Below are 12,460 nucleotides of genomic sequence, written 5' to 3' on the forward strand. Positions count from 1 at the left end.
ATTGAAGGGCGGACCGGATAATTCTCCTGCAAAATACACACATAATCCAATATCTTGCACAAAAGTTACAGAAATTAAGGTAAAGACTTTGTCAACTTTTGGACGACCCTATTTCCGAATGATCCATCCCTCCTCATTTGACCCTTGTAAACAGCCTTTCCAACTACTATTCTTAGCCTCTCTCCTTCTCTCTCTCTCATCACTCACTCTTCCCCTTTCTCTCCCAATGCCATCAAAATTAACCACTATCAACCTTCAAATCCTTCTTCACCTGCACCCTGACTCAATTTGCAGCGCAGCCCCCTCTAAAAGGGCACACACGCTGCCCCTACTTGTGCGTGTACGTACAAGCCTCTTATGCTACGTACCTACACCACAATTATGGAGCAACGTAACAAGAAGATGAAGATGAAGATAATGATGATGCAGTGCGCATCATCATCGTTAATGTCATCTCGTGCTCTTGGTTTCTTCTTTGTTCTGTTACATGTTTGTGTTGCCTCTTCTGCGGAGGTTTCTGAAACCGAAATTCTCCTCAAGTTTAAGGGTTCCTTACAAAACACCGACGGAATAACCAATTGGAAGCCATCGACCAGTCCCTGCACCTCCCAAACGTCGAACTGGATGGGTGTTCGTTGCGATGGAAAGGGGAGAGTTTGGGCTCTGCAGCTTGAGAACATGGGGCTCAAGGGTGGAATCAATGTGGACTTGCTCAAGGACCTGACCAACTTAAGAACCATAAGCCTTATGAAGAACAGTTTTGAGGGTCCATTGCCTGATTTGAGGAAACTTGGCCCACTAAAATCTGTCTACCTGTCGGATAATAAATTATCTGGGGCGATTCCTTCAGAATGGTTCGCAGGAATGTCGTCATTGAAGAAAGTCCACTTGGCGAATAATCAGTTTACGGGAGAGATTCCAAAGTCGTTGGCAGCTGGGTTGGATAAGTTGGTGGAGCTGAGTATTGAAGGGAACAAATTCGAAGGCAAGATACCAGATTTTAGGCAGCCCGGGTTAACAAATTTTAACGTCTCCAACAACAAATTGGAGGGTGAGATCCCGGAAGGCCTAAGAAAATTTGGTGCAAGCTCATTTGCAGGTGAGCTCAAGTTCTCTCTCTCTCTCTCTCTCTCTCTCTCCATGTTTAATATCTGAATTTGAGTTGTGTTAATATATTACAATATATACCTTCCAATTAGGATTTTTCTTGTGAGACTCTGACAACCGTAGTTGAGAACCAAAAAGGAGTGAAAATCGATTAAAGCTTAAGTCTTACATATTCAGTTAGCCATATATGCCTATAAACAAATCTTTCACGCAATTCTTTTAAATTCATGCAATTCCTTTTTTCTTTTTCTAGTGCAGTTAAACCTATCTTAATGTTTTATTTTTCCATCTACATTTTAGTAAAAATGTCAATAACATGTTTATCTTTTTGAAAAAGACTTTTAAACCCAACCTCGTTTCTCCCCCCACCGTTTTTCTCGAATTTTTAGTTGTGACGAGAATATAAGTGGTATACTACGTATTTTAATAGAAGTAGTGAGAAATTTTTTTTTTTTTATTAACTTTTTAGCACATATATCTCATCATTTGTATAGTGACACGTGATGTACCATCCCGTGTACCGATCACACCGAAAAATCTCTTTTCTTCGTCCCTCTTCTCCCCCCCCCCCATGCTTCTCTCTCTTCCATTTCATCTCTCTCTTCTTAGCTTCTCCACCGACTGCCACAGCCGGAAGTTGCTGTTGATCTACGAGCTCCTGAGACCTGCCATTCATGTAGGCACAGAAAACAGAACAAGGGAGATTAGGTTGTTCGAAAAGGGTAGTTGTCCCAACTAGGAGATCCTCCATCTTTCCGAGTTGACATCTAAACCAACCTGGTTCTTAGGTTGTTCGAAAAGGGAAGTTTTGGCTTAAGAGTTGGTTCCAACTCCAAATCGCTATTTGATTGGGCCCTAAACCAAGGGAGATTACCAGAAACACCAGGTTCATTTTGGTCAGGGTTGCAGCATAGGTTCAATTTGAGCCGTGAACGAATTTGCAGAGCTCTATCAACAAATATCCACACGTCTGTACTGTTTCTGCATAAAACCACAAACTCAATTCAACCGCACGGAACCATTTTAGCACTTACTTTTGGGGTTTTGAGAAAACAATTTAGCATTTTTTGCATATAACCCAAATGGGCATGCTGCTATATCCATTTCAGACACAATCTTTACAGAGAATAACATCTACTGAATAGAAAAGTCCAATCTACGTTGCGTTTGATTGCTGCGAAAGTGAGGGAAAATTATATGGAAAATACCAAGTAACGCATTTTGTTGCTAAAGAAAGATCAGGAGGGAGTAGTGGTTGAAACTTGAAACAAGACAATAGAGGTGTGGTGTTGTGATATAAAGGTTATTTTAGGAATTAGAGTGGGTGGGGAATAAGATTTTAATTTTTAAGTTTTTATTGTGGGTCAAATTATTATGTGGATGAAGAAATAAGATAAAGAGGTGGGTTTAGTTGATTTGTTTATATATATATATATATATATATATATATATATATATATATTTTTTTTTTTTTTTTTTAAAAAAGGATATTTATACTAAGGGGCAGGGGTGGGTTTAGCTTCACAATAAGCTAGCAATAATATGATTCCAATTTGCTTTTGACGAGAATTAAACCTAAGACTTGCTTGCAAATGAGGAGGAATACCATTACATCGTAGGACTGAAATAAAATTATTTTTAGGGCTTGTACATATTTAATTGGGACTTTAAGATTTTAGGGCTTAGATAAAATTATTTTGTAATTTTAACATGAATGGTTTTCTAAAGCTAATTTAAGTTCCTATTTTTATAACTTACAATATTTAAGTAATTATAGCACATTTATTTTTTATAAACTTACCACATGAACTTTATTCAAAATTCTAATTCTAATATTAAAAAAAAAGTCAACAACAAAACAAAAGCAATTTATATTAAAAAAAAAAACTTATATGTAAGGAAGTATCGGTACAAATGTATCAGTACATAAGTTTTGGTCTGAATGTGAGGGTACGTAACTATATTATTTAAACATACATAGGTCACCTAGTACTACAGTCTAGTGATATTCTTCTTCACTTGTAAGTGAGAGGTTTTAGGTTTGATTCTCGTCAAATGCGAATTTGAACCATATTATTGCTAACTCATTGTGAGGCTTAACCCACTTTCCCACCTTCTTAATGTAGATAATATCATTTGTTCATAAAAATAAAAAAAAATAAAAAAAACATACATGGGTACGTAAAATGTATATCCATATATAGAGAAATTCATGTACAATGAAAGTAAATGATAATAAATAACTTTTCTTATTATGAGAACTTAATATTAATTATCAATGATAAATAAATTTTTTATTGTTTATGGGAATCGATATATAACCTACACATAAAAGCCTCAATATTACAATTAAATGCCAAGGACCATAGTTAGTTTTTCATCTTAGGCAATAATTCATCCAAAAAGTAATTTCTTTTCAAGGATTAGAATAGAATTTTCCATAATTTTTTTTAACAAAGGACATTATTTACACTAAGGATGAGGGGTAGGCTAAGTCTCACAATGAGCTAGCAATAATGTGGTTCAAATTCTCCTATGGCAAGAATCGAATCTAAAACCTCTCACTTACAAGTGAAGAGTAATATTACTAGAGCATAGTACTAAGTGGCGTAGTTTATTATGTGATAAGTGTCTTCTTTTAAGCAATTTATTAGGTTAGTGTCTTCTTTTAAGCAAATCAAAAGCATAGAGCGCACCTAGAGAACAAAAGTATTGTTCTTAAAAGATATAGGCAATTAAAAGTTTTCCACCTTAACATGCAGGGAATGAAGGCCTATGTGGAGGGCCAACTAATATAGCATGCAGTACCCACTCGAAGAAGCCCGCACCCTGGATTATCGTGCTGATTGTGATCGCTGTCATCGTAGCAATCCTCGCCATAGTTGCTTTACTGGTCTTCCTTCTTGGACGCCGCAAAAATACATCTGAATCATCGGTAGAGGCTCCACCACCATCAACAGCAACTGTCCAAAACAGATCAGTTCAAAAAGAACTAGAGCACCAAGCAAGTGCTCCGGGATCACCCGAAAACTCGAGCAGAGGGAGTGGAAAGAAGGGTGAACAGAGCTTGAAGCTTTCGTTTGTGAGAGATGACAGGGAGAGGTTTGATATGCAAGACTTGCTGAAAGCCTCGGCGGAGGTGTTAGGCAGCGGTTGTTTTGGGTCATCTTACAAGGCTGCTTTGCTGACCGGACCTGTGATGGTTGTGAAGAGGTATAAGCAGATGAATAATGTGGGAAGAGAGGAGTTCCTAGAGCACATGAGAAGGATTGGGAGATTGGGACATCCTAATTTGCTTCCACTTGTGGCTTATTATTATAAGAAGGAAGAGAAGCTCTTGATTGCTGACCATGTTCAAAACGGCAGCTTGGCTCGTCATCTTCATGGTAAGTTCCTTTTCCTTTAAACATAAACATATTTGCATTTTACCTAAACATGAATGACCATATTATCTAGTTGTTCTAGTAATTGATGAGATACTACTTTTAAGTGATTAAAACTATTTGTATGCCACATCTCTAATCGAGACATGCCGCACATTTGTATAGGCGGAGTAATGCCTTTATCAGAGATGTGATTTGCAATGTCGTCCATATAGCATTGCTCGTACATATGGTTTGCAAATCTTTAATGTCATTATAGACAATTTTACTTTTAATGTTTTAGTTGTATATATCAATCCATGTCTCTTCCGCAGTCTCTCCTTTAGATTGAGGAAGAGACATAAATGAATGGCTAATCAATTTACTTGGTGTTATTTGCACTTTCATGATCAGGAAACCAAACCCTAGGCCAACCAAGCCTTGACTGGCCAACCCGTTTGAAGATTGTCAAAGGAGTAGCACATGGCTTACGCTATCTCTACGCTGAGCTTCCCAGCCTAGTAGCACCCCATGGCCACCTCAAATCATCAAACGTTCTTCTCAACGAGTCCTACGAGCCCCTTGTCACCGACTACGGCCTAATCCCTGTGGTAAACCAAGAACATGCTCACACCATCATGGTGGCCTACAAGTCCCCAGAGTACATGCAAGGCAAGCGCATTACAAAGAAGACCGATGTTTGGAGCTTCGGAGTGCTGATCTTGGAGATCTTAACGGGGAAGTTGCCCACCAACTTTCTGCAGCAAGGTAAAGGAAGCGAGGAGGATTTGGCAAGTTGGGTGAACTCGGTGCCTCGGGGGGAGTGGTTCAAACAGGTGTTTGATACAGGAATGGGGGCAGGCAAGAGTAGTGAGGGAGAGATGCTGAAGCTCTTGAAAATTGGGTTGGAATGTTGTGAAGGGGAAGTGGAGAAGAGATTGGATCTGAAAGAGGTTGTGGAGAGGATTGAAGAGTTGAAAGAGAAGGACAACCGCGGCGATTCAGATATTTTCTCTACGTGAGCTAGTGAAGGCGACATGACGAAGATTGTTGGCTGATGAAATAGTTCTCTCTTTCTTCATGACATGCTCAATGGTTCATTGATTCAGTGATGATAAGAAACCTCTTAATTTGTATCTGTCAGGTCCCTCCCAATTCCCTCAACAGGATGAGAGACAACAATGAACTGCTTGTCTATAAGATTTGGCTTTATATGCAAGCTAGGTTTAAACAAACTACTTTAATATTCCATAACATAATTTCCTTCTAGTATAACCATTTATTCATCAAATAATCCTTAATTACAATATCATACCCAAAAGAGTTTATAAAATTTCATTTCGCACCACATCTAAATGGAATAGGATTTGCACACGTTTCAAATTAATTACAGGTTCAAAGCAATGATATACTCTCCACCTATGTACTCGGTATTTATCACTTGGTTCTTATATTTTGACTATTCCAAATCATCAAGGAAGGGGAAATAATAATAAAGAACCATTCAGGGAGAAAATGATCACTAACATCTCCCTTCCCACCCTCACCAAATATATAAAATTTAAAAATTAAAAAAAAAAAATTAAAGAAGAAGAAAAATCAAAATTTCCCAATAAATTCTCTCCATATTAACTCGAGAAGGTAAGAGATTTTTTCTTTTTCTTAATAAATTATAGAGAAAAATTACTACTAAAAAAGTCCTATGATCGATCCTAAAAAATAGGAGAAACTTTGATTGTACACCATAAAAGTGATTTTTCTTATATCAGTGATTGAACAATTACAGTTGTCGTATTCTAGCTGCAGATGTTCATAATCTAACGATATGCACGAGAACCAAGGGTGAGAACCAAGTCTAGGGCCTAGGCTTTTCATTTATCTCTTGTTATCTGTAGTATATTTATCTCTCTCGTATGTATTGGTTCCTCTATATGTAAGGGAAACCCTCTCAGAGATCACTACAAGGTCAAAAACCGAAACTTAACTGCCTTTTTTTTTTCTCATCGTTCTTCAAGTTCTCCATTGTAACAAGTCATATCTCATCTGACGGTATGTACATGTGGAATCAAAACTTTGTTGGTAGACTCGGTTAATATTAGAAATTTTAACCGATGTGGGCGTTTTGGCATGCAACTGCATCAATCGTCTCTATATCTAGGGCCAAATTTCTAAAATAATGCTGTAGATATGGGGGGTTAATTAGCTATAACCGAGTTAATGTTTGTTTTAATTAACTTTAAGTAGTTTTGAATAATTAAGTTCCTCTGGCCCTTAGGCAATTGGGAAGTTTTAAGAGTCCAGAAGGAGAGACAGAGAGAAGGAGACAGAAAGCTTTGCATTATTTTGTTATATTATAATTTTTTATTTTTGAAATTTACTTATGTTCCCATATTCATATTTGAGCAAGAGGTTGTTGAATCTGAGAGTTGAGAAAGAGGAAGGGCGGAAGAGAATAATGTGGTATAACAATGTTGATAATGGAAATGATAATCAAGGCGCGGGGACAATAGCAGTGGCAATCGGCGAGGGCGTCTCCAGCCAAAATGCTTTGAAATGGGCTATTGATCATCTCGTCTCTAGATCTACCACCCATGCTCCTATCAAGCTTGTCCATGTTATTCACCAATCTAATTCCTATAATAAACTTCATGCAACTGGTAACTCCCTCTCTCTATATCTTTCATTCATATGCACGTACCGCATATTGTCCGATAATTAGTTCTATTCATCAATTAATATTGTGTTAATTATCACATTTCTAATACAGGCGAGACTCATTTATGTGAATGTCTCACATAGAAGTTTTCTGCGTGTTGAGATGACACAAATAGCAGTACTCTTGCGTGAATAATTAACATATTTTGTTTGATTTTTGGTGGCGCTTATAGAGAACAACCCATCAAATGAAGGGCAAGCTCATGATGCTCCAAATACAGATTTCTTGCTTCCATTTCGTTGCTACTGTACACGCAAACGAGTAGGTTAATTCAATTCATAACTTCTTTTTTTGTAAGAAACCTCAGTGATAATAAATGATATTTAGAAAAGGAATTACACCTAATCCGGAGGACATAAAACTTTATCCGTCACTCTTTTTTTAATCTAATCAACATACCTATTTATATACGCTATATAATTAAGAAGCTAGTTGTCTATGATTAAATATTTTAAGTTTTGACAAATTATAATTAGATGTAGTTGATTTGTGAAATTAATATCATCAGGTACAATGCGAGACTGTTCTACTGGAGGATCAAGATGTAGCTGAGGCCTTAGTTGAGTACATTTCCCGCCATGGCATTGTGAGTATTGTTGTTGGTGCGACATCCAGGACTGGTGGGTTAACAAGGTATGCAATGTAGCTAGATATGTAAGATTGTGCGTCTATGTGCAATTTTGTTTGTCCAAACTCATATGATGTTCAAATCATATTGTTCAAGTAGGCGTCGATTCAAGGCATCTGAATCTATTCCAGGCAGAGTCCTGAAGTTGGCACCACATTTCTGCTCAGTATACACCATCAAACAAGGAAGGGTGAGTGAAATGCGTGAAGCGTCTCGTCCACTTCCAAATATTCCTTCTGGGGAGAGGGCAGCAGATCACCATTCCGATCACATGTAAGCATTTATATATTCAATAAATATTGGATCATTTTGCCAAACTTTCAATTTCTACCAAATATTACATTAAAAAACATACAATGCAAACGTCTATCAACATGCAACCAATATGTTACTTATGTTGAGAATGAGTCCCACATTGATGGGAGGAGGGACCTTATATGAGCTTATAAGAGGTTGGGTTACTCCCCCTACTCCCCATATTGCCAATTAGTTTTATGGTTGAGCCTCAACTTTCTTCATGATATCAGAGCAAGTTGTCCCACGTGTAAAGCCAAATGGCCACATGTGCTCCATATCATCCCGTTATGTTGATCCACGTGTTAGGCTCGAAAATTCGCAATACGTGAGGGGACTTGTTGAGAATGAATCTCACATTGATGAGAGAAGGGACCACGTGTGAAGCCAAACGGCCACCTGTGCTCCACGTCACCCCCGTTATGTTGATTCACGTGTTAGGCTTGAAATTCGCAACACGTGAGGGGGCATGTTGAGAATGAGTCCCACATTGATAGGAGGAGGGACCTTGCATGGGCTTATAAGAGGTTGGGCTACTCCCATATTCTCAATTGATTTTATGGTGGAACCTCAACTTTCTTCAACTTATTTGACTCATTTATTAATTAACTGATTTGGTTGATGTCTGATCTAGAGGTAGAGGTCCGATCAACGGAGCATATGATGAGGTCTCAATGGCTGAGAATGATGTTTCGTTTGTAAGCTCAGAAAGACCAAGTACTGATAGCATTTTATCTTTCTACCAAAATTTTGGGCCAGCTGGACTGACCCGATTTCCTTTAGAATCATCATCAAACATGGAGAGTATTGCAAAACTTGACGAAGATTTTGACAGTTTTGATTTTTATGCTCCCCATGAACCGTCATCAACTGTACAATGTTGTGGAGGAACACCATTCTTGTCGCAGAAAGTATTGGTAAGTCATTTGAATAGGATACGAGTCAATTACCAACTAAACACAAAAGAATGTTTATTTTGATTCGAAATCTTTCGGTACTTGCAGGAAGATATGGAAGAGGAGATGAAAAGGCTTAGAGTGGAGCTGAAGCAAACAATGGACATGTACCATGCAGCCTGCAAAGAAGCAGTGGCAGCAAAACAGAAGGTTCTAGCATAATTTAAACCGTCATAAATCTTCCTAGCAACTTAGAGCTAGCATTTTAGCTAATAGCGCTTTCTCTTACCATCATAAGTTTTTAGGTTGCATGCATGTATCTCACTGAATCTCTTTGCTCTTCCATCTCTCTCATAAAGGTAAGACCACTTGCATATACAGCCAAAGCTCCAGATTCGATTAGCAATGTGATCATAATAACTTGTTTAAGCATTCTTGCTAAACTGATACCGTTGAATATTTAGAATACACATTCATATAATATACAGCTATGTAACACTCAACCCAATCAATAATTTTAGATTCACGGTCAAACAACACGACAAGAGAGAATTTCTCTATTTAAGTGTATATGGCATAATGATATTCACATCTATTTGTTATTTGGTCCATGCATCGTAGCGAACAATTATCACCTAAACTTTGAGTATTCTTTTTTTGGTCGAAAACTTTGGCTATATTACATCGTAATGCCGTACTTTCATCTATTTTATTATTTGGATTTAAGTGTCTCAATAATTATCCTGATTGTAGTCTTCTCATCTTACTCATATTCAATATACAGACAATTGAGCTAGAGGAGTGGAAACTGAAAGAAGAGAAAAAACTAGAAGAGGCACGACTTGCCTTAGAAGCAACTAGGGCAGCTATGGAGAAGAAAAAAGCAAATTCTAAGGCAGCAGTTTTGGCAGCTGATCATCATCACGAAGCCGCTCAGAGGTTTTCTGAGAAAGAGGTGCAAACAACGATCAGTGCAGATCAAATATTCAAAGCTTTAAGGGAAGCTGACGATGAAGAAAAGAAAAGAGTTTTGGATGCTTTAGGCCAGTCCCAGATAGTTTTCAAATACCAAAGCTTAGTTCATATCTTAGTTGTTTTATTGTTACTTTCTTTTTACTGTTCACTGTTTTAGTGAATTTGTTTCAACAGATTTGAGTGGCCTTTGTAGGGCATTTCAATTGGTTTGTTTTCTCCATACACATATTCAGGTTCAAGGAGCTAGTTACTAGTTGTATAGCATTTTAGCATTAAGTTCACGGAGGAGGATTGTCTGCCCTCCAAGTTTCCGTGCCCTCCCATGATTGTGTGGTCACGGTTAAGCCACGTTAATATTTTATATTATTATTTATTTTTGTCTTATTATCTCTATAAAAAAATAATATAAAATATTAACATGGCTTAACCGTGACCACACAAAACAGGAGGGCATGGAAGGGCACCGAAACTTGGAGGGCAGACAATCCTCCTCCTAAGTTCACTGCACGGACTTACGCGCGCGCCAAAGGTCTATCTAAATCATGCGGTACTTACACTTGTATTACATTTAAGTTATTTTGCAATCAACAAATTCTTATGCTGAAGAAACATTGTAATATACTTTTTATCGTTCATGGTGGTGTATATTAGACAAGAAAAATAAAATAACACTCACTTTATTTAATCAGGAGGATTAATCTTGTTGATGCACAAAATCAATAAGAACTTTGGTACAACAGAAAGTGTTAAGTTTGTGACCTTCGCTAGATTGCTCTGGTGTGGATAAGTATGTAAATGGATAGGGATAGGGAAGCAAACACAAGATGTACGTGGTTCACCCAGATTGGCTACGTCCACAGAGTAGAGGATTTCTCATTAATTATGAGGGGTTTACACAAGTACATAGGTTCAAGCTCTCCTTTAGTGAGTACTAGTGAATGATTTAGTACAAATGACATTTTAAAATATTCTGAGATAATGATCTTTATTTATAGACGAGAGTTTCTAGTATCATTCTTACATTGACACGTGTCGTGTTGTGATTGGCTTCTGATGTTGACACGTGTCGAGCTATAATTGGCTCTGATGTCGACACGTGTCACGTTGTGATTGGCCTCCTGGTTGGAAGGAAACTCTTCTGGGTCCTTGACGGTATAACGTTGACCGGTGCTCAGTAGTTTCGGGATTGGTCAAGTATGGTATAAACAGTGCTCCCCTAAGTTCCCGAGTGAGGGAAGCTCCTCGGTTGGGGACTTGCAAGATCCAAGCCATTGAGTAATCACGAAACTTCTAAGTACCGAAGTGTGGTATCATTTTCACTTGCCTTATTTGTCTCATATGTAGATGTGGCATCTTCTCTGGAAGTACTTTTCCTCCATCCAAGGGTGGTATCTTTAACCGATGAAGATGCACAAGGTAATGTATCAATTTCACTTGAAGCTTACTTGTAGTTTCAGGCTTGGTCAAGTGTGATACAAACCTTATAGTAGGAGTCCCCCAAGTCGCCGAGCTAGGAGATTTGCCGAAGGAGGTAACAGACAAGGTAAGCAATCAGACTTCCAAGCAAGCAACCTGGATCGGAGGTTCGACTTCGGCTTCCGGTTGATTGTTCTCCTTCTCCTTGTGTCGTAAACAGCAACAAGGATAAGGAGAAGCAAATGGAGAAGCAAATGGAGAAGAGATGATATGAAATACTTTTGCTTTTGAAGAAGTAACTTTCCACAGGCTTATTCTTGAACTAGGCTGGAGGGTTTTTTTGTTTCCTCCAGAGTATAAGGCCGACTCAAGAATTTGAGGGTCAAAACAAGTTCATCAAATCTAGAGTACGTTCAACCCTAATGATATGGAATACTTTTGTTGTTGACAAAGTAGTGGATGTATCAGCACGTGTTCTGTTACGCTTGTCTCCACATGCTTCCTTATATCCTTCTCACTTGCCCTATCTGTTCCTTAGGCAGATGTGATATCTTCTCTGGAAGCATAAGATGTTGAAGATGAGTACTCGAGAGCAATGCTAGGTAAGTAATCAGGCAAGGGGTTCCAAGCAGTCAGTTCCTGACTGGAAGTTTGATTACAAGTGCTGACTGATTGCAGGTAAGAACAAAGCCAAAGGAAAAGACAGGGAAAAAGCATGATATGGGATACTCTTGCTTTTAACCCTGATGATATGAGATACTCTTGCTCTTGTGTGGCTGGTTTGCATAGGTATTATTGAGGGGGGAAGAAAGCTGAGTATTTCGAGAGGCTTCGTTGGGAGTGTCCTTTCAGATATGAAGATGGGTTGAGCATTTTTGCAGGTTTGCCTGTCCGTGGAGGATAAAGGTTGACATATATAGGAGTCTCCCTAACAACAAGTGGTAATGATATTCCTTTACCCTTCTTGGTCATAGCAATGTAGTGGAAGCTGCAAGCTTCACGTGTTTTAACTTTGTCAGAACACTTTGAAAAAGTGGTTTGTGGTATCTGGAAAGCCAATTTGCGT

At 38.2% G+C, this 12,460-nt stretch overlaps 2 protein-coding genes across 4 annotated transcripts; both read left to right on the top strand.

The window, feature by feature from the left end:
* The first annotated feature begins 240 nt into the window (after positions 1-240).
* LOC126606520 (pollen receptor-like kinase 2) lies at positions 241-5,744 on the top strand. The gene is made up of 3 exons (XM_050273906.1): positions 241-1,099; positions 3,870-4,493; positions 4,884-5,744. Exons 1-3 carry the CDS (start codon positions 358-360, stop codon positions 5,489-5,491), a joined length of 1,974 nt encoding a protein of 657 aa, XP_050129863.1. The 5' UTR covers positions 241-357; the 3' UTR covers positions 5,492-5,744.
* Positions 5,745-6,369: 625 nt separating this feature from the next.
* On the top strand, positions 6,370-10,254 carry LOC126608379 (U-box domain-containing protein 51-like). Of its 3 annotated transcripts, XM_050276255.1 has the most exons (8): positions 6,370-6,518; positions 6,877-7,126; positions 7,358-7,446; positions 7,694-7,818; positions 7,910-8,086; positions 8,742-9,024; positions 9,112-9,213; positions 9,788-10,254. In XM_050276255.1, exons 2-8 carry the CDS (start codon positions 6,925-6,927, stop codon positions 10,133-10,135), a joined length of 1,326 nt encoding a protein of 441 aa, XP_050132212.1. In that variant the 5' UTR covers positions 6,370-6,518; positions 6,877-6,924; the 3' UTR covers positions 10,136-10,254. The 3 variants fall into 3 exon arrangements, with proteins under 3 accessions (XP_050132212.1, XP_050132210.1, XP_050132211.1); XM_050276253.1 differs by having other exon boundaries at positions 6,370-7,126; XM_050276254.1 differs by having other exon boundaries at positions 6,371-7,126; positions 7,913-8,086.
* Positions 10,255-12,460: the final 2,206 nt, after the last annotated feature.

The sequence above is a fragment of the Malus sylvestris genome, chromosome 16 (genome assembly GCF_916048215.2).
Source record: "Malus sylvestris chromosome 16, drMalSylv7.2, whole genome shotgun sequence".
In the NCBI taxonomy this organism is placed as follows: Eukaryota; Viridiplantae; Streptophyta; class Magnoliopsida; order Rosales; family Rosaceae; genus Malus; species Malus sylvestris.